This window comes from Glandiceps talaboti, chromosome 18 (assembly GCF_964340395.1).
Source record: "Glandiceps talaboti chromosome 18, keGlaTala1.1, whole genome shotgun sequence".
NCBI lineage: Eukaryota > Metazoa > Hemichordata > Enteropneusta > Spengelidae > Glandiceps > Glandiceps talaboti.
In genome coordinates, this window is record NC_135566.1 from 3,336,569 (window position 1) to 3,359,218 (window position 22,650).

At 35.3% G+C, this 22,650-nt stretch overlaps 1 protein-coding gene across 1 annotated transcript in view; it reads left to right on the forward strand.

The window, feature by feature from the left end:
* The first annotated feature begins 255 nt into the window (after nt 1-255).
* Nucleotides 256-22,650, forward strand: part of LOC144448768 (bridge-like lipid transfer protein family member 2) — a 57,496-nt gene continuing 35,101 nt past the window's right edge. Inside the window, exons 1-35 of the mRNA XM_078139046.1 lie at nt 256-385; nt 1,961-2,081; nt 2,614-2,663; nt 2,865-2,977; nt 3,849-3,898; nt 4,192-4,310; nt 5,185-5,248; nt 5,874-5,960; nt 6,932-6,977; nt 7,408-7,458; nt 7,998-8,077; nt 8,572-8,630; nt 8,870-8,994; nt 9,476-9,543; nt 9,946-10,109; nt 10,680-10,859; nt 11,456-11,579; nt 11,977-12,223; nt 12,522-12,628; nt 13,210-13,293; nt 13,663-13,913; nt 14,601-14,712; nt 15,313-15,404; nt 16,046-16,115; nt 16,447-16,533; nt 16,652-16,711; nt 17,515-17,611; nt 18,041-18,251; nt 18,831-19,003; nt 19,691-19,789; nt 19,987-20,253; nt 20,609-20,705; nt 21,149-21,242; nt 21,557-21,634; nt 22,253-22,321. Of these exons, the coding sequence (XP_077995172.1) occupies nt 318-385; nt 1,961-2,081; nt 2,614-2,663; nt 2,865-2,977; nt 3,849-3,898; nt 4,192-4,310; nt 5,185-5,248; nt 5,874-5,960; nt 6,932-6,977; nt 7,408-7,458; nt 7,998-8,077; nt 8,572-8,630; nt 8,870-8,994; nt 9,476-9,543; nt 9,946-10,109; nt 10,680-10,859; nt 11,456-11,579; nt 11,977-12,223; nt 12,522-12,628; nt 13,210-13,293; nt 13,663-13,913; nt 14,601-14,712; nt 15,313-15,404; nt 16,046-16,115; nt 16,447-16,533; nt 16,652-16,711; nt 17,515-17,611; nt 18,041-18,251; nt 18,831-19,003; nt 19,691-19,789; nt 19,987-20,253; nt 20,609-20,705; nt 21,149-21,242; nt 21,557-21,634; nt 22,253-22,321 (3,864 nt within the window). The 5' untranslated portion in view covers nt 256-317. The remainder of the gene's footprint in view (nt 386-1,960; nt 2,082-2,613; nt 2,664-2,864; nt 2,978-3,848; nt 3,899-4,191; nt 4,311-5,184; nt 5,249-5,873; nt 5,961-6,931; nt 6,978-7,407; nt 7,459-7,997; nt 8,078-8,571; nt 8,631-8,869; nt 8,995-9,475; nt 9,544-9,945; nt 10,110-10,679; nt 10,860-11,455; nt 11,580-11,976; nt 12,224-12,521; nt 12,629-13,209; nt 13,294-13,662; nt 13,914-14,600; nt 14,713-15,312; nt 15,405-16,045; nt 16,116-16,446; nt 16,534-16,651; nt 16,712-17,514; nt 17,612-18,040; nt 18,252-18,830; nt 19,004-19,690; nt 19,790-19,986; nt 20,254-20,608; nt 20,706-21,148; nt 21,243-21,556; nt 21,635-22,252; nt 22,322-22,650) is intronic.

Below are 22,650 nucleotides of genomic sequence, written 5' to 3' on the forward strand. Positions count from 1 at the left end.
AACTCGGTCTACAAAAATCCCAATAAGATGAACGAATAGTTGTTTACAGCCTTGCGCAACTATGAAATGGACAAAAAAATATGAGACGCTGTTTTCAGTAATATGGTTTGGTTTTGTAACTTGATCTGACCACATGGAACCATATAAACTGCTTAGCCATGCATGTTGGTAAACATACATTAGTAATTTTTAGTATCTTAGGGTGTCTTAACGAAATGGCGGATCATATTGATATACCTGTGTGGTTTGTTACTGTGTATTTATAGTTTATCCCTGTGTCGCTGATTCTCGTGGATCGTCAGGATCTCCCAACTTTTATGATGTGGCTGTTAACACTACTTCTTTACGGCATCGTCATATTATTCGTCGTTATTGCTATTTCGAGGTATGAGTCAGATCGACTGTTTACGAAGTGCAAACTGACAACAAAACTTTCTGGACACTCGTGATTCACTTATTGTAAACATAATGTATCGCTATATTGTGTTTTCTTTATCTCTACATTATTCTGTAAATCATCCCTGTCTAGATTTCTCCCATGAATTTGTTAACACAATTATAAAGCGACATTTGTCAACAGTGTCGGGTAAACTAATGCGATTGTTATTGTCCGTCGTCTGACAGATTTATTCTTTACATCCGAACTCTCACTCAGTTTCCGACGCCCCCAAAGTTTAAACTCTTTTGTTTTCTGGTCATCGCGATTGTTGACCTTACTATCATGACTTGCACTCCTGTTGTCATTGTATTGTTACTGTATTGTAACTGTCAATAGTGCCGATCCCTAGGCCACCCACAAACCAACCATTCAATCATAAGTAATAATGAATACTAACAATGATAGTTGTCTATTTCGCATGTATACACACATGTATACACTCTCTCATCTCCCCATGCATGCCTATACAAAGTGTTAAATCGTTGTTGTTGTAAATCTGGTGACGTTTTTAGCAATTACTGTTTATTTTTATTTAGCTGCTTGTCAGTTTTGTAATGTATGGATTACAGTACATTATGGTGACTGTTATTGCCTGGGTTATGTTATGTTATGTTATGTCATGTCATGTTATATTATGTTATGTTATGTTATTGTTTTGTGTCATTTTGTTATACATATTTTAGTCTAGTAAATATGCTCTACAATCATCTCTATCATACAGTCAAATGGATTTCTCCAGCACAGCATTCTGTTCTTACCACCAGCAGTGGCACATGTAGTTGAATGCTATTGGAGCATTGATATAAACATGATGATGTCATCACATCCTCATGTGACTTACGTTCACGTTTCAAGCTGGAGTTTGAGTTTGTAGTAAACTGAATTATTAACCAATATGACAACTGCCTGTCAGTGTGTGATAGATTATTACTGACATACCCTTTCCACAGTAGCAAATTTAGCTAGCCTTTGGTAGAATTTGTTTGTTTGCCTATACATACTGAGAGATTGTAGAAAATCACTACATTTACAATATACATAACCCCCCCCCTAACACACATACTCACACACACACACACACACACACACACACACACACACACACACACACACACACACACACACATGCACTCACACATGATGCATGCATATGTGCATACATAGTTTAATTATGGGCTTTGTATAGAACTTGGTCATTGGATGCCCAGTGTGCCCTCTAAGTCTAAGCACAGACAAGAATATTATTATCTGTGGTCTGAGCCAATTTGGCACTGATGGACACATTTTCTAGTGGCGCACCAAAATTTGGTGTTCCCCTATCTCTTACTATGTGGTGACTCATAAGAAATGTCAGTTTTTCTTATTTTGACTCACAACAATGAAATTTGGCTATCATTAGTGGGTACACTGTGGATGACGACATGTGATTCAGCAATTAGAACTAATGATAGTCACTTTATTAAAAAATAACCCCCTCCAAAGATGCATTTTGTAATTTTCTGCCATTATTTTTCCTTCCAGAATCCAAGCAATAATCCTATCTAAGATTCTGAGTAAGATTTTGAAGAAAGATATTAGTATCGACTATGTTACCTTGTTTTCACTTCAAAATGTCAAGGTCAACATGGAAAGGTGTAGTTTGGTGAGTACTGATAGAGAATATTCTGTGTATGTAAGGTAGGTACAAATGAAAGAATGTAATGTATTGTAATGTAGTCGTATGTTTTTCGGCGATGGCTTTATTTTAGCTGAATATATGTAAAAGAGTTTTTTCACAGATATACATGTAAATCCAGCTCAGTATACTTTATGCGTTGACCAAAAATGTTGATCAGCCTGGTACATCAAATGACTTACAAAAGTTACACAAGCTTTTAACAGTTTTTTTAGCATAGAGCTTTCAATCTGTTTTGGTTGAGGATCCTCATCATGACAAATTGCATTCTTTATGAGTTGTCATCTTTGTATACTCAGCTGTTCTGGAAGGTGTCAACAACAATTGCACGTTTTGTGGATTTAACTGTGACTGGGTTTCTTTAATTCTCTGTACAGTATGTATAGGAATGACCTGAGTGTGATGTTACTCTGTAGTTGAGAAATACTTTTAAGTTACCAATATAAAGACAGCAATAGTCTTAGAGAAAAAACTGACAGCTTTTTCTTTCCTTGTTAAGGTTGTGGACAGCTTAAGCTTGGCATGGAGATTTTTGAATCCAGATCAAAAGTAAGTAGTGTCAGTTGTTATAGGGTCTTTGTATAACACTGATTTTGTTTGTTATTGTCAATATACATGTATATACCTTTAGTATGTGCTGCACTTTTTACTGAGCAGAGTTGCAAGGTGAAGTTTTTAAAGTCACTGTCATCTTTGTGTGCTGTATGTGTCAGTTGATTTTAATAGTTCAATTTATTTTTCCTTGTGTAGACACTTATTAACCCTTTGTGTAGGCGATATCAGAGTACAAACTGAGATGAGATCAACTTGTGATAATGAAATGGATTCTAGAGTATCAAATCATGAATCAAACACCAGTAAAGGTAAGTGTCTGAAGAATCATGGTTGTACACTAGCCATCTTAATTTCTCCTACAATGCAATTAGGTGTTTAAAGTTCATGAACATTTTATATACGACCCACAATGCCAAAGACATTGTAGGAGCTAGTCTCGGTTACCCAGACTCTCACCACTGGGGCTCTACTACAAGGTAAGAGTCTTGTGAAATTTAATCTAATTTATGTGAGGCCTTCCTTTAAAGTCACACAGTACTGGTACATTTCTGCCCAGTCATGAAAGATTGGATTATGAAGCCTTTTGTTCATAATTAAGATATACAACGAAGAACCTGGGTCATTTAGCATTCAATGTTGGACATGAAGTATTCCCAGAATGCATTGCTTTGGGAGACAGATCCAGTGCAGGAGACTTTGGATTAAATTTCCCCAGGTGTAGTCTCGGGAGTATTGCCCGAGTGGTGAGAGTCTGGGTAAATGAGACTATTTAGAAGCTATCTTACTTTTTCCCACAATGCAATTCGTTTGTAAAATGTCATTGGCATTTTTATGTAATTACCCACAATGCCAAAGACATTAGAGTAGCCACCTCCCTTACCTATGTGTGACTTTACAAAGGCTTGTTTGGGTATCCATTCTTGACTAATTTCTTTCTGAAGGTTGGGGTTTATTGAAACCTGTTGGTCCCCACCTCCTGGAAAGGATCAACACTTTCATTGTAACTGTTTTAACTCTTACTCATAGCACCACAGCAGAACCAATGGCATAGATGTGACATGTCATGACAGCGTATAAATTCAATATTTTCTGTACGAACATATACAACTTGGCTTGTACTTAGTGTAAGAATGCATCTACATATACTAACAAATGATCAATTCGATTTCTTACACACAGGATTTTCTTTGAGACCCTGGATGGTGACCTTGATTAAATGGGTAGTTCAAGTAAGGAAGTTTATGATTGATTTATCTATTAACATAAATTTTGAAAAGTTACAGAAAACTTTGTGTAACTACTTTTGTACAAACAAAGCACTGATGGAGACTCGTAACTATCATCTAACAATGTGTGTCAATATTGCTGTAAACTTGCTGCTACTATGTGCATCACTATGAGGAATTTTGTCAAAATGTACAAGGGTATTGCCAACTGTTTCCAAGTTCTTGTTTTCAGTTTTTCCCTGTTTGTAAAGTTTCTATAACTATACACTTACAATTTGTATGTATTGTTTTTACAGTTTATGTCCTTCAGAATGGAGTCTTTAAATATCATGTTATTGAAAGCTGTCACATCCGATGCATTGGTTCATTTCACTCTACAAGATTTACAAGCCAATGGTAGTAATAGGGATGACAGGTGAGTAGTTGGCTAATATGTTAATTACAGACTCTATAATGGTAACTGTGTTTTGTCATCCTCTTGGGGTCATTTCACATAGAACGAGTTCAGGATAAAAACTATTTGCAATCCGTTAGTTAGTCTGTCCACTGTGCTGATCTGTACAGTAACTATGCCAACTCACATAGTATATGAGAGCTAGTGTAGTTACAGATCTAATGCCATAGACAGTACAGCTAACGGATTGCAAACTGCTTTTAGTTTGAACTCACCCATAGTTAATTGTAAGTATATGAGAGCGAGTGTAGTCACATATCGAACACCATAGACAGTACAGCTAACGGATTGCAAACTGCTTTTATTTTGAACACACCCATAGTTAAAGTAAAATTAAGTTTACTACCTGTCAAGGTATTTGATCATCTTCAGTTTGACACTCAATGAAAAAATGGGTTGTCAGTGGTGAAGTGGGTAATACACTTGAACTTTACTACTATGGATGGACTTCGAGCCCACTCTGGGTTTGATTGAATATGCCATGCTCTAAGTATGCAGCGTGTCGTTCTTCTCACATCTACAACAAGATTGTCTGTGGACTGTTTCAGAGCAAAAATAGTATTGTTTACCACTTTGTTCACTCTCTCTCACAAGATATATACTAATACTGTCTGGTAAGAAATTTGTCAAAAGAAACAAAAAAAAGGCAATGAAATTTTGATGTGTGAAATTTTGCTGTTCTAAGAATACTTTTACAGTTGAACAGTTGCACAGTTTTCTTAGTGCCTGAAATTATCTTGGAAAATTGTTCTGTTTTTTTTTGTACAAATCATTGATTAAGTTTGGGAATATTATTTACACGTAGTATCTTCTAAAACTTTTTCTCATTTGACAGATATTTGTCAGCTGAAGTTGCAGCAAACCAGATATCATGTAAAATGTTAAAGAGCACAAAATCTGTAAGTATTTTTTTATCTCACAATTTCAATAATGTTTACTCAAATAAAGGGTACTACTTTGAAAATAAAATTGTTATCTGAAGTTCATATTCATTTTTACCAACCTTGTAGTGACTGTGTACTCATAGTCATTAAGATACACAAGCTGTAACTGGACCAGGAGTATATTTTTCGGTTGGACAACCGACAAAGCATTCACTGAAAATTGTTAAAAGACCAATAATGATAATACTAATTAGAGATTGATTTTATCTGTAAGTAGTACAGTAACAGGTTGAAATCGTCATCATCGCAAACCACGGCCTGTTTTACGGCAATGTCCTTAACGAGCCTCCCACAGGAAATGTAGTGGTAGAAATAATAACTCTGGTTTGGGAGAATGGAAATCATGATCTCATTGGGGTGCTGATTTTAGGGTGTGAACCCAAAAATTAATTTGATGGATTTATTTTACCATATTATGTGTACAGCTACACAAATATCTTTACCCATTCAATATTGTTCCATGTGCACGATATTACATGTAAGCTGTTATATCTAACAAAACAGTTCTAAACATGTCCCAGTTGCAGCTAGTTCATCTTTAAGCTGTAACATTGCTATTCTGTTTTTGTTTTACCTCCAGACAAGTTCAGATGGAACATGTATAGCTGATTTTTCCTGCACACTCAAGTTATCTTTTGGTGTAGATTTACTAGAGAAAGTACCCACAGTAAGTGTAACACATTGATGTTTACCCTCACCAGTATTTGCAATATATCATGATATTAGTTGTGCTATATATAACTGTACGGTACCTAAATACATTAAAATGGAGGTGCAATTAAAATTAATGAGTTTTGACATCCAGATATATCAGTGTTAGTTTAGTGCCACTGTTTCCAGTACTGTCACTTAGCATGCAGAACTACCACCAACTTTTTAAACTTTCAATTCCTATCGCAATAACTTATCAGAAATAGATAATGGAAACATGTCAAGTGGAATTAGATGATCACAGTTAGCAAAGAATGACTTCGTGGTGTGTTGATATTGTAGATTTGAACTTGAAAGTTGTTGTGAGCAGTCTGTTCAAGGTCAAAGGTCAATGTCTGACGTGAAAGCTTACTTCTGTATTGATATATAGTGGCCTACTTTTGATGCCAGACACAGCAATAGGTCATTTCCCATGCCTTCATGCATAACGATAGATTGAATAATGTATGGTAACACATTTGAAAAGGTGAGCTGAATTCCAAATATGGAAATTAAAAATGAACTATTCATGAGCATAATATAGATTTGCATACCGTGATTGGAACATGGTAGTAGTCAGTGACAACCTTTGTCATGCTGTTTCTTCAGAGATAATTAATTAATGCAGTAGTTGAAGCATGTAGTGCCATGCATGGATACATCTCCCAGTATCATATGTCAGCTGGCATTTATGTTGAATAAAGAGGTCATTACATGTATTTTATCAACTTCCTTAGCCTAGAATCCAGGTGAATTGAGATTTTGAATTTTGATTTCCCAATGATTGGGAAATAATGAATTCAAAATCCCCATTGACATGGATTTCTGGCTGCAACTTCGTTATAGTGACTGCTTTTATTGTGATTGCTTGACTTTGTCTATTTCTGCCATTGTCAGTTATTTACCAATTATATCAATTAGACTTTTGTTGTTGTTTACTTATTTCAGGCTGTTCAAGTAGCTATTGGTAAACCAAGTATAGAACTTTATGAAGGTATAGTCCACAGTTTTTAGTTTTTCATAATTCAACACACAAAATTAAAATGTGTGTGTGTGTGTGTGTGTGTGTGTGTGTGTGTGTGTGTGTGTGTGTGTGTGTGTGTGTGTATGTGTGTGTGTGTGGGTGTGTGGGTGTGTGTGTGGGTGTATGTATGTGTATGTATGTGTATGTATGTGTATTTGTGTCAATGTACAAGTGTTGTATAGGTGTGTTTGTGTGTTTAGATATGTGTGTGTGTGTGTGTGTGTGTGTGTGTGTGTGTGTGTGTGTGTGTGTGTGTGTGTGTGTGTGTAATTGTGTGCATATCTTGTGAAATCAGCTGAGTAGAAATCATACTTCAGATTGTACCTACACCCTTGTACGGTTGCCAACCAACCAACCAATCAATCAATATGATATAAGAATTTACATTTTTTTTTTGTAGGATTTCTTCAGACAAACTTTAAAACAACCTCAGTGATATCACAAAGTGAAGGTAAGTCTAATTATATGTTTGACCTCAATTACAACAAAGAAAACTTTAGTCATTACATTTGTTCCATTGTTGGTAGATTAGAGGGGGTGGGAACAGGCGAGAGGGAGGTAGGGATTCACTAAATCCTTACATACCTAGTACCATTGTGGGACCACAGGGTGGTTTATTAGTCATATCACAGACAAGTAAGTTTATTGTGGTCATATACATGTATTAGTACACCGGGATGTAGTATCAAGAATTAATTTCATCTTTGGGTTTAAAAGAAAACCCTGAATGTGTTTGGTGAATGTGAAAATAGTAGAAGTAGATTTCTGTCTCTGTCTGTCTGTCTGTCTGTCTGTCTGTCTGTCTGTCTCTCTCTCTCTCTCTCTCTCTCTCTCTCTCTCTCTCTCTCTCTCTCTCTCTCTCTCTCTCTCTCTCTCTCTCTCTCTCTCTCTCTCTCTCTCTCTCTCTCTCTCTCTCCATAATTAGTTTGAATGTCAAAAAAGCTTGTATTGTACAGAATAGAAACCTATCTTATATTATCATTTATTCAGAAATACCTGCAATAAGTAGTGAACCAGTCTCCATAAAGAACACACAAAAGTTGAACACCATAATGAAAATGCTTCCAAAGGTAAGTTATCAATATGTCTGTATTATCTTTTCATCAATACTTGGATTAGGATTAAAATTTAGGGGTGAAAAACAGCTGCTTGTACAGAGCTTTAGAACAATTTGATCTAAACCCCAGTGGCTCCACTGATAAGATAACTCTTACTTTAGAACCTGGGACTGGATCCCTGACATTTAAACGAGAACACCACTCCAGGAAATGAAGTCATTCTCATAACCTATGGGTTCTCAAGAGTCATTTCATTATTTCACTTAACCTACAATTACTTGTGATTTCAGAGAAAAATCAAGTTGATCGTGTGCTTTTATAGAGTGTCTTTTCTGTGGGCTATTGCATCATGGGAGTCAGCAGAAATAATATATTCATGGTTGAACAATGAATATTTATGAGATGTTTTACACTGAAGGGAATAGACACTTTGGAGTCATGAATATTCAGTGTGCAAGTTGAAATGACTTCATTGCAAATAATTTATTTCCTTGTCTTGTTTGTAGTCTGTCAAAGTGGACATTGTTGGTGCTAGTGCGAAGGTTTCAGTGCAAAGTAAAAACAGGTAAGAATAACTGTTGGATGTCAGATATGAATCAGAAGTAGCATGGTGTATGCAGTTTTACAAAGGAGTGACTTCAGCAATATTCACATAAAGTTTGTTATTCAATCATAATGCTTGTTTGTAACTATACTTTGAATTCTCACAAATACTCATCAACAAATAAGTATCTGACAAAGGTTATTTTTTTATTCAGATTCAATAAGACGTAATATTTCATTTTATATTACTTTTGTTCACAGATTCTTATGTCTCCATTTGGGTTCTATATCACTAGAATGTGATACCAACTCAGTTTTACCAGGTGTTAAAGATGTGCTAAAAGATATTATACTGCCCTCTACGAAATTACAGTGTATATTTTCAGGTGAGTCCTAACATCATGCTGGTCTCTGACAAAACAAATTTGTGTTTGTATTGTTGAATTCATGTCACTTCATTTTATTCATTGGAATATGTTAGTATAGACTAAAAAAGGTATGTCTAACAAAGAGAAAACATAGAGAAAGACACTGAGTACTAGTGCAGGTATCAGAAAAACAAAAGATTATATAGTTTGGCCAGTGGTGGCGCTGTTCAGAAGCAGCTTTCGGACAACAACTTACAAATGGGGACTCGATAGTTGAGCACGATAGCCTCTTTGTGGAAATTTTTTTTTAAAATTATAATTTCCCTGTTTTTCATGACAAAAGTTGGATGCATTCTCAAGTGGTCATTACATTGTTAATTTTATTTTAGATGACGTTAGTCTCAGGAACCCATACACATTTTGTTGACTGTGCATTTGTTGACAGCTCATTTGCATATGCATGCACTTACTAATGCAACTTTAATTGTATCATTTCTAGATATTGAATTGACAAACATTTCACCATTGAAGTTATTTTCATTGACAAAACTTCAAACAGACTTAAAGGTAGGTAAACTTGTTCAAATGATAAAAACAGATACATAGTGAGTATCAAAATAAAATTATGTGTATTTTTGTGGCTTAGGTGATAACAGTTGTTTTAGACCAAAGCATCTTGATTATTCCGTTGCTATGGGAATTTTCACTGTTACTAGTGAAGGACTTCAGTTACAAATTTTTGTGTTCATCCCTACTATACCACTCATGCAGTTTTAGCTGCAGCGTGACGATGCCACTTCATTAGTTCCATTCATTCATCTTAGAATGATTATTTCACATCTTTGCAAATTATTTATCAGAATTATATAAAAGATGTAGTAAAAAATGCTGATCAGAAAAATCAAAAGTGACGGAATACACTCATTCAAACTCAACTAAATAAACAATCACGATGTTCTCTTTCATCAGTTGACTGATTCATTTGGTCAAGGCATTCTATTGGTCGATTCATGTCATGTGCAATATTTACAAGATGAAGTCACTTTCTGGTACCAGCTGCTGGACAGCTTTTTGTTACCATGGAAACTGACTGAAGAACAGCTTGAAATGAATGAGATCGCAGAAAGATTAAAGTAAGATTCTTCAGATTTGTTCTCTTTTCACAGTAAAGCAAACAGACATAAAGTTAATATACAATGTACTACGGTACCATACTAGTGCCAGCATGTTTATATTACTAGTATACACTTATTACCTGGCCTTAATCGGGCACTAGTAGACATCTATTACCATGAGGACTGTTGAAGTGAATTGAATTGAAATTTATTGTTATGCAGCAGCATTTCCAGAGGCTGAAAGCCGAGTGAAACAGTTGTTACATAGCCACTCAAGGGGTACCGGTAATATGATGTCTACTAGTGCCCAAATAAGGCCAGGCAATATGACATCTACTAGCGCCCGTTTAAGGCCAGGCAATAAGTGTTTTATAACACATCACATTCTCAGGCACATATTCTTTCCACAGTCAATCCCTGATAAGACTACTGAACTGTGTAAATGAATATTACCCTAGGAAAAATAGAATGCAACTAGTGCCCCTATATGCAAATTTCTAATTATAGATAATGTAACATCATGAAATGATTCTCCAGAACCCATAGTTTATGAAAATGTCTCTATTCCCTTTTCTGTTCTTTTCACAGGCCTAAATCTCTTTTGAGTGGTTTGAAACTACCCATAGATTTAGCTGTCAATATCTATCATTTATCAGCATCTGTCAGTCAACCAGATATACCAAAATTTTCAGCAGTAGCTAGTAAAGTACAAGCCGAGGCGCATATACGTAGTGAGCAGACATTGATGACGTTAACACGATATTCAAGGTGAGTCATTTGTTGAATATAGAAGTGTAAAATATACAGGCTGAGGCACATATACATGTACGTAGTGAGCTGACATTGATGACGTTAACTCGATATTCAAGGTGAGTCATTTGTTGAATAAAGAGGTGTCAAATATACAGGCTGACATAGGCATTGATAATGCTAACCCGATATTCATGGTGTGTTGTTCATTGAATATAGAGGTGTAGCTAGCAAAGTACCTTACAGTCTGAGGCACATATACAATGTAAAGCAGACATGGATATTGAGTAATTTCGATATGAATTTTATGTACTGTTATCACATACTTTTATCTGATAATCCAGTCCCATATCCAGTCCCTTTTCTATTACTGTATCAGCTCAGAGTTCAAACCATTAAAGTGGATTTTATACTGTAATTGCAATCCAGTCTCAATTCTCATTTCAGATTTCAAGCTAGGGAATTATATCAATGCAAATTTTCTACAGATAACTGTATTCCTATTCCAACTCTATTTTAATAGTCATTTCAAAGGTTTGTATGCTATTGCATACCTCTCTTGAATTGTGGATGTACAACCAAGACTGTATTCTTAATTTTTGTTGTCATTTCAGAGGTAAAATTCATGGAGAGCAGCTTTATTGTTATGTTGGTGAAGCAGCCAAGTATTCAGGTCATTTCTCAGTCAGTAAACATCTATGGGGAACACCATATGCCATGCATCTTATTGATATCAATGTAAGTTGATAATAAGACTCCTTGTGATGATTTCAGTTTTACAGTTTTAAAATTAGCATTTGGACTTTGCCTGGACAGGTAGACAGGTGTATGTATGTGTATTTGTGTCAATGTACAAGTGTTGTATTAGTGTGTTTGTGTGTTTAGATATGTGTGTGTGTGTGTGTGTGTGTGTGTGTGTGTGTGTGTGTGTGTGTGTGTGTGTGTGTACATGTAATTGTGTATGTATTTGTGCATGGATATATATGAGACTGTCCAGTTGTGTGACATGCAGGAACCACAAAATACTAGAGGGATAGAGAATAAAGATAGACATACATGTATATACAAACAGACACGAAGTGATAGATTATCAGTGTATGTGAAATTTTACTGAATCAACATTTTTGGTTTTCAGTTTAGTTCTTCGGAAACCAGTGTAGAATTGGAAGCAGAGACACAATGCTTACACTTAGAATGCTCCAATGAGATACTAGACTTGACTGAACAAATACTAGGTACATTCAAGATGCTTAGAGAAACAGCACTAGCACAGTCACCAACGCCAACATCACCTACCAAGAGATCGATCAAAAAACCCAGGAGTAGAAACATCAAGTTCAAGTTGAAAGATTTCAACGGTTTTGTTTGCAGTTCTGTGAATGGTGAGTCATTTTTATTAAGTATTGCTTGTAACCAATATTGGTATGAAGTTTCAATGTGATTTTTTAGTGTCTAATGAGCATAATTTTTTTTCATATCAACTTTTTATGGAAGGAAAGACATTATGAATGATGCGTACAATGATAAAATGGATTGCTTTGAAGTCTCTCATTTACCAAAGAATGTAGACCCAGGATCACCCTCCAGTAATGATTTTGGCCATAGAGGGCGCTGTTTATTATATTGGCATTCTCAAACTTTCATTTTATTTACAATGTATGTTGTATGTTGTCATTTCAGAGTGTTTGATGTTGAGGGTTGATAGAGTAGCAGCTGTATCTAGTACAACTGAATCTCAGGGATATTTTGAAGGTATCCATTTTGTGAGATTACAGAAATCAATGAAGGTTTGTATCTAGTATTTAACTCCAACTCAAGTTTTCATGACCAAAATGGTTGTTTGTTTTTTAACTGTATAAAATCTATAAACATGTCAAAAATGTTGCATTTTAATGTCAACATTTTGATGGCATAATACCATACACATTTTAAGGAGAAGAATTGCTGAATTTTTAATGTTATCCATTGAAATAAAATTGAACTAGAAGGCATGCAGGATAGCATGTACCTCTACATCAGGGTGAAATCATTAACCACCAGACACCTCCATATTCATGCAAAGTGTGAAGGAAAGGAGAGGGCGCCCTCAACGGTTACAGTTCAGTGACTGATGCTAGCAATGTTATTGTTTTACTAAAATCTGGATCTGGAATTTCGTCTTTATCAAACTGTAATCAATTGGTCCTTGTCCCATTGGTAAATCACGGTTGATCATTTAGGGGAATTATACACAGTTTCTGATGTCGTACATGCAATTACGAATTTCTGTGTTACATTGTTGTAAATCAGGGCAGGATATAGTTAACCCCTCATCCCCCTCCATTTTCAGAAAACAGAGAGTTGACCATTGTCATTGTTTATTTTCCAGAGTTGTGACTGCTTACCATACCGCCAACTTTCCCAAGGAATTCTCAACATGGATAAAATGACATGGAAATTCCAGCCTTCCAAAGTAAGTACTGTAGTATAGAAATGGACAGTTATTGTATTGGTGTTCACTGCAATACATATCTTGTATTTTAAACAAGAATATGTTACTATACAGTATCTGAGTGGACAGTGGTGGTGGTGGTGGTGGTGGGGGGGGGGGGGGGTAGTTCAGTTTATGAAGAAAATAAGGTGTAAAGTGTGAATTGCTTAGTTTAAATAATAATCTGCCATTTAAATTGTTGCCTCATTGAAGAAGCACCCACTTATTTTCATCATCTCGCAGTCAGTTAAACATCTGTGGGGTACAACCTATGCTATTACCATTTACAGGAATTTCCCAATTTTCATGCATCCTATAATTCACACTACTTTTCAATTCTCTGATTTACAGGAAGTGTCTGTCCAGATTACAAATAAATGTTGTATAGAATGGACACCCACTGATCACATGACTATCTACCACAGTACTAAAGAAGTGTTAGAACACATCAGGAACATTAAGGCCAGTATTCCTAGATCACCCACGAGAGAAAATATTATTGCTCAAGATTCTCTGCCAAATACAGACAAAAGTACAAGTATAAGTGCCACTATAGACGTTCACCAGTTACGGTTCTACTATACCATATCACGCACACAAAGGTAAGGTTACATACTAGGTCCATAGCCAAGTTGCAATCCTATCTCTTTACAGGAGAAATGAAGTTGCCTTGGTGTTCCACTCATGGGACATTATGTTTTGAACACAAAGATAGACACACTTTAACTCTAGACTAACAATAACAGAGACACAACACACACAGCAAGATCCTTTACCCAATCACATTAAAAACTGATAAAGCATTGCTATTTTTTACAGTGCAGTAGAAACAGGCTTTCCGAAAGAGGTCTAAATGATATCAAAATTAATCCGTGTAGAATACATTTGCCAAATACTGACATGGTGTTCACTGTATGGAGAAAATAAGATGGTGGACCCAAAATTTCTTTTATCATTTCAACTATTCGAACTGGTCTTACTTTTACTTTTATCATTGTATTCAAACTGGTCTTACTTTTATCATTGTATTCGAGCTGGTCTTACTTTTATCATTGTATTTTTAAATCATTTGTTATATATTTTATTGTGAAGCGGTTTGTTATTGTTTTGATGGAAGTCACTATAGAAAAATAAAGTATTATTATTATTATTATTAAAAGGTAGAGGAACAAACTTTTGTATGGTAAAGTATGGATATATTGTTAAGAACTTTAATTTTTTAGGGAAATTAGTCCAACTCTACAATATATCTGAGAGAAAACTAAGACATGTATTTTTTTCTTCTTCAGAAATTTGATTCATGTCGATCAACTTGAAATCAAGAAGGAAGGTGAAACGTTTCTGTTATCTTCACCAGAAGTTGTCTTTCACTTTGATGAACACCAAGTCATTGTCATAGAGGTGGGTAGACATGGATAATGGAATATGAGTTATAGTATGCAGTACTTAGTAGTCTGTATGGATTTTCAAAGTGTGGTAATAATAATATGATTCATAAATAGTAAAATCACTTGCCGTGGCAGTGGCGGCAGTGTTGATGACAATGATCAGATGATGATGATGATGATGATGATGATGATGATGATGATGATGACCACCATAATGATGTGTGTGTGTTTTTACATGTGCATATGTGTGTGTGTATGTGTGCTGCATATGTTTGGGTATATTGGCAGACTGTGAGTGTCGTCTTAAAAGTCTCCAAAGCCTGTGATTTCAGATTCAAAGGATGACCATGGTATGTCATGTGATCAACAGTGATTTGAGGTAGATTATACAAGTGTCATAGGAGTGTGATATTGTTTAATGAGTGGTTGTTATGATCCACAATGTCCCAATATTATGGGATGTTAATCGATATTAGTATATCAACCCTTTGAAGGTTGACACCCTATAATTCAGTGTATAATCACATAGATATATGAAAAAATCAAGCCTTTCAAAATTACATTGAATTTCACAGATTTTGTCACTAACATGTCTGTATGAACTTTATTACAGGAGCCATGTTTCAAGAAACTATACAACAATGATAACATTGAGAGAGATAGACAAAGTTTTGAGAATCTACAAACTAAATCAAACACTGGATGGTAAGTTGATGTAGTGTGGAGTATTTAGTGTTTTTGCTCAAGTTTGGGAACCATGGTAACAGAGTGGGGTAAATCATGAATATTCAGTGTGCGTCTAATGAATACTAGTAATCAGATCTTCTAAGACCCATGATGCAATGGTGCATCACTGAAAGAACAACAGAGTCGAAAAAGTGTTTCAATTTGGTGTTTCTTGACAACCGAGCGAAAATTATGTGAAGAACCCAAAGTTTATGAAAATACATTTATTTCCTGGAGTGGTGTGCTCCTTTAAATATCACTCTTACAAGAACTGTGAGCTTCCTTCAACCTGCATCTATATCCAAGGTTTTGACATCCTTCATATCACATGTGTGAATTCTTCAGATGTTCACGCAATAGCTGATACGGGTTGACGGCCTCCTGATATGTTCCTCAAAAAGCTGATAAGTTTCTGGTATTCCAGTGCTCTGAGAATACTCTTCATGAATAGCAGAAAACATGGACATATGTAAATGCTGAAAAGGTTGCAAGATAGCCTAAAAAAACTACAATCACATGTTGTATGTTATGAATGGCAAAGTAGTTTGTGAGTAGTTGAAGTGTGCAGACAACACAATAGCCGATTATAATGTCATCTTGTTGTTGTATTTACTCTACAGGGGTATCTTTTTTAAGAGTTTAGATGTGACTTTCCCCTATCAGTATGACTTTGCTGCCAATTACAACCAGGTAAGTAAACCATATCTATGAAACTTTCATGTGAATGCAGTGATTAGTCTGTGTTCACTGAAATATTTGTCATTTATTACTAATTGTACATTACCTATAACACTATACAATATAATAATCACATTGCGATGTACTCTGCACATTCTACAGAACTCGCTCTACTCAAGTTGCTCAGACTGCAGTGAGAGTTGAACATGGTGATAAAATCCGACGTCATCTTGGCTTCATCATATGTGCACTGTTTCACCAAAATATATGCCACGTAAACAAGACAGATTGTAAAACAAAGACTAATTGTTATTAACCCATATTTCTAATTTCCATATTTCAGATTATTAATATTTTCAAATGGCTGAAAGTTGTTCACAAGAAAACGAAGAGTGGTAAATTATCTTCTGATTTACTGGTGCAAATTAAGGTAGGAAAATGTTTCTTTATTGTTTGTTTTTTATTGTCTTGAATAGACATTGTTATTTCATCAGATTCCAGTATATTTCATCAGAAATTAACTGGAAATTCTGTTTTGTTCATTTCAGAGCGTTGTTTTCAAATTGCTGGATAGTCCATTTGAAGTCAAACTTGGGGACAATTATGAGGTAATTAGCATACGTGTATGCAAATGATATGCAAATGTACACCCGTAGCTTGTATTTGTATTAATCCATGGAATCATACTCGGAGCATTATAACATAAAATTAACATGTGTTGTGTGTGATTATATAATAGTAATAAGTACAGTAGCAGGTTGACATTGCCATCGCATTGGTGCTACTGATTTTAGGGTGCGGACCTTAAAATCAATTTGATTGGATTTATTTTACCATACTATGTGTACTGTTATACAAATATGTTTACCTTCACATCATGATTCAATGCTGTTCAAAGTGTACAATATTATGATTAAAAGTCATTATGTCTAATAAAACAGTTTTATAAAACAATCAGTTGCAGCTAGGAATTTTATGACCCAAAAAATTTTATTATGATAACATGAACTCAAATTTCTGAATTCCTAGCAACTGTGATGACCATAACAACTACATCTAACTATACTAGCCAAACCAATACTCAGACAGGTTTATTATAAGTATCCGTTCAATTATTTATACCAAGAGAGACTTGAACATTCCACTGTTTGGTTCCTAAAATTACAAACTGATAAATACCTATCATAGAGTACCAGGGGTAACATCATAGATTGTGCTACAGTGTCATTGGCGCTATTTTGATATTTTTCCTTTCAAATCATAGTGTATGTCGCTTCATACACTTAGAGACCAGGTAAATGATATGATAAGTTCTTGATTGTATAACCATAAAACTGATATTTTTTTATGGAATTGAAAACCTTTCCAAATATTGTCTAACTGATTGAATTTCATTCATTGTTAATCACAGCTGATGCGAGATGAACACAGAGAAAGTGAGCGCAGAAAGGAACTCCTGGATAGTAAAGTGGCTGAGTTAAAACAGGCACATGGAGAATTGATACCAGGTAGGAAAACATGATATACTGTAGGTAGATCTTGTTTCAGGAATACCTCACTAATACTTTACAGTTGGAAAGAACAAAAAAACCTGAAAGGGGCGTTTGTACATAGAGTACAAATGATGTTGTCTGGGTGTGTCACTCTAGTGATATCACGGCAGTTTTTACACACAGCGAAACAACTTAAAATGCAAAAAAATAAGTATATAGGTGTCACGTACAGTGGGGTTGTAAAGTTGTAAAGTTGCCATACTGATTATCAGTTGGAAAGTAAAGAACTAAAGCCATTAAAATCATCAAGTCCATCTGTTTTCTGCAGAAGCCTGTTTCTAATGCACTGTAAAATAATGGGGAAACACAGGTAGTGTTTTTCTTTACAACTTTCAGCTCTGACACCCTTGTACTTACTTTCATAATTTTTCTCACAAATTGCAGCCAAGAAAATTGATGAATTGTACGACTCCTTGGATAGAAAGAGTGTTGATATTTATATGAAGAGATCTAAACAGTTATACAAGACTTCACCAATCAGACAGACGTTACTAACATGGACAATAAATGGATTAGAATTTACGGCAATATGTGATGAATCACTTCATGGAAAGGAAAATATTATCAAACAGTTGAAGGACATTGATAATGACAGGTATGAGTTTGTCAATATCTCTTCCTTGAATTTAAAATGGAGATGCCGGTCCAGGAAATAGAGACATTTTCATACACTATGGGTGCTGAAGAGTAAGTTCTTGATTTTACATCATTTACAATTGTCTCAAATGCCTATTCCCTTCAGTGTAAAATAGCTCTCATGAATATTCAGTGTGGAACCATTGAATATATTATTTCTGCTGACTCCCATGATGCAGTAGCCAATAGCAAAGATAACCTATAAAAGTACAAGATCAACTTGATGCTTCTCTGAAATTGTAAGTTATTGTAGGTGATGTAAAATCATAAAATTAGTGACTTTAGTCCTGGAGTGGCATTTCCCTGTAAAGATCTACAAAGTAGTAGTCAAACTTAACAATATGTAAGATATGTACATACAATAACAAACTGTTACCACAGCTTTGAGTTTCTGCAGTTTATTGAGGAACAAATAAATTGGGCCATATTGTTTTATATAACTTTTTTCATGTAGGAAAACGTAGTAAAGTTATTTCGTTTATCAAAAATCAAAATAAATAGACATTTCTCATATATATGACCACTTATTTTTTCACAGTCCTTATCCTTCTGATGGTATTGAGTTCACTACACTTTGGTGTAGAATGGTACGTGGTAATGCCAGAGAGGTAGACCTAACACTCAGAGACTATCCACAGAGTATTTGGAAGATGAAAGACTGGCAATGGTGGGGAAGACTTGTTGGTGCAGAGCAGTCTGCAGCTCCTAGAGGTTTGTATCACTGTTGTCTAAACTAAGATAGTCAATATCATTACAAATATGATCTTTCAACCACCAACAGTATCCCTGAGCATAATCTTGATGAATTCTCCTCCCTTGGGACAACCTTATTTCAAAGTAAGTTACCCTAGCTATCAAATCACTTGTCTGGGACAGCTACAGACGTGAGTGATAGCTGATAGTGTGGCATGAATGTCATATCTTACAGACTAGTAGTACAGATGTGAGTGGTAGCTGATAGCATGGCATGAATGTCATATCTTACAGACTAGTAGTACAGATGTGAGTGGTAGCTGATAGCATGGCATGAATGTCATATCTTACAGACTAGTAGTACAGATGTGAGTGGTAGCTGATAGCATGGCATGAATGTTGTATCTTACAGACTAGTAGTAGTACAGATGTGAGTGGTAGCTGATAGCATGGCATGAATGTTGTATCTTACAGACTAGTAGTACAGATGTGAGTGGTAGCTGATATTGTGGCATGAATGTCATATCTTACAGACTAGTAGTACAGATGTGAGTGATAGCTGATAGTGTGGCATGAATATCATATCTTACAGACTAGTAGTACAGATGTGAGTGATAGCTGATAGCATGGCATGAATGTCATATCTTACTGACTGTATTTGTACCATTAATAGTTTTCCTATTCTTTTAACTCATACATTTACAGGTAAAAGAGAGGGAGTCATTCCACTTGATGCACCATGGTCTGATGCTACAGTACAAAGAAATATGCCACCATTAAAGTTTTACCATGACCTAAACACAGGTAGGGCACAAAATTATACTCGCAATGAACAATTTCTAAGATATGATATCGATTATTTTCATTCACAAAAACATTACAAATTGTACATGTTCATTGAGCAGTAACAATGACTTAAAGGAAACTATCGGGAAAGTTTGAACTAAACTGAGACATAAATTATTGCTATTAACAAGTACATGTCTATCTTTATATATCAGATGTGGCATCATTTACATTGTCATGGGGATACTGTTGGGAGAATACCTGGGCCCAAGTGAATCAAGTCATGGATTTGTTAAACAAACCATCATTAGATCCTAGCCTTCCTCTGCCTGTCTGGGATAAACTGAGATTATTACTTCACGGCAGACTTACTATGTCACTAGATCAGTTTACAATTCTATGGCATGCATCGTATGATCCCTATAACACTAGAGAAATGCTGGAATGGAAATGGAAATTGATTTATTTGGATTGGACTAATGGTGAGTGGCTTTTCTGTTTAATTTAAATCCAAATCATATGTTTACTTTCCTTGTTTTTAACAAGTTCTGCTTGTTTATGTTAGCCTGTCACTTGTTGTAAATGAGGAACAGTTTTCACCTCCGTTGTTCTAGCAACCGAATGTAAGCACCAAGCAAGAATATGAAGTAACATGTGATGTGAGGTATCATGAGTACGCCCTCAGTGTTGCATCACTACAAATATAAACTCACTAAAATGACTCTGTAGAACTTTGGTCTAGAACCGAAAGTTTACAAATATGCACCAGGTCATTTATTTCCTTGAGTGGCATTCAAACACTCATTGATTTATCTGTCTCTGTATTTTCTCTCACAGCACACTTCCTTATCAAAGGTGATTTAGATGTATATGTAAGAACAGCTTCCAAGTATGATGATTGCCGACTCTTTCATTTACCAAACTTCCGACTTGAGTAAGTCAACAAATATCTTGTCCTAATTTTGTCAACAATTTTCCCATTATTTGATATTGCATGTCTTGTGTATCCATTACAACAGTTAATCCCAAATCCATAGTTTTATTCTTAGAGTTAGGCAGGCCCTCCTTGGCCTCTGACATCAGATCTGAATAGTTGCAGGTTGGGCACGTACACATAATTATCAGGCTGTGTATTATTAGCTTCTGGATCATATCTGATGTCCTTTCTTTCATAATGAGTGGTCTTTCTGTCATTAATTTACGTCTATTACTGCTCATATTTCCCGAATCAAATTCTATTGAAGTTCTCTTTGCCATATCTTGTGAAGTCAGTTAAAGAAAAGAAGCTAGAAAAAAAACATCATCTACAGAGCTTGAGTTTGGAGAGTAATTATTGGGGTCTTGTATTAAAGGTTTCTCCTTGCTTTGTGTTGTCAGGATTGACTTACAATGGATAACTAATGGTGACTGCAATGACCATCATTCTGTTATGCCGTGTGCTCCAGATAAAGTTCCAGAACATTCAGATAGGGTAAGATGTGTGTGTGTGTGTGTGTGTGTGTGTGTGTGTGTGTGTGTGTGTGTGTGTGTGTGTGTGTGTGTGTGTGTGTGTTTGTGTTTGTGCATGTATGTATGTATGTATGTATGTATGTATGTATGTATCATATGTATGTATGTATGTATGTATGTATGTATGTATGTGTGTATGTGTATGTGTATGTGTATATGTGTCTGTGTCTGTGTCTGTATGCATATGTGTGTGTGTGTATATATGCATTTGTGTATATTACAACACTTATAGCTAGTAGACACTTCCTAAAGAATGTGTATTCTTGTATACCACAGGGTCATGATTCTTATGCAGCATTTAGATCTCAAAATGTGGATGTCAAGATGACTTTGGATGTCAAAGGACTTAAGAAGGTCAGAATGTATTTTTATAATTATCATTAGTTCAAAAACACTGTGTTTTGAAAATTTGAAGAAAAAATAATAGCTCTTGTGCAATATCGTATGTAGTGGACTATGCACTCTGTAGATAAGTTGGTCGATAGCAATTTTGATTTTAAAATGTCAAGTTGGTCCATGTTTATTTTTTTTTTTTTTGGGGGGGGGGGGGATTGAAAAAGCGAGAGAGAAATCCACAAAATTTAGCGCTCAATACAAATGTGGAAATTTGCTGATTATGTGTTACTTCCATGACTTACCAGGACTTTTGTCACAAACATTAACTGTGACTTTATTAGGTTTTTATACCCTTCAAAGTCAACAAATATGGACAACTAAATTCACAAATATTGTTTTTACTTGGGGATGAAGAGGTGTATCTTTACCTCATAATATCAAATAATGTGTACGAAACATGAAATATAGTTTTTATTTTCACTTCAGTCCAAAGCTCAGTTTAATATTATTCATTTTATCGACATCAAATTTTTTGTTCACGCCTTAACTTGTACTTATGATGTATTGACAGTTTATATGCGGAACTGTATGTATATACATTTACCATGTACTGTTTGTTGTGATTTGTTTTATCAGAGTGACAGTATTGACATGCCCAGTTGCCTATTCTATGCCAGCACTATGAGATGGTTACAGACATTTCATGTAAGTGTTATAGTGAGTGGAAAACCACATGATAGTCGATTGAATCCCAGACCAGAGATTGAATCCACATGATAGTCAATTTAATCCACATGATAATCAATGGGATCCACATGATAGTCGATTGAATCCACATTATTATCGATGGAATTGGTGAAAATATGTCTAGGAGGAAAGGGATAGTAACATGTTTTACTGTTGGTAAAGGTGATTCTAAATACCCCATGTCAACTCCTTGCAAATTGTCCTTTGTGTGTCTCTTAACCAGTAAATGCAAAGCTAAGTGAGAAAAAAAAGAGTCAAAATAGGCAATCAGTGGCCGGCTCAAGCAG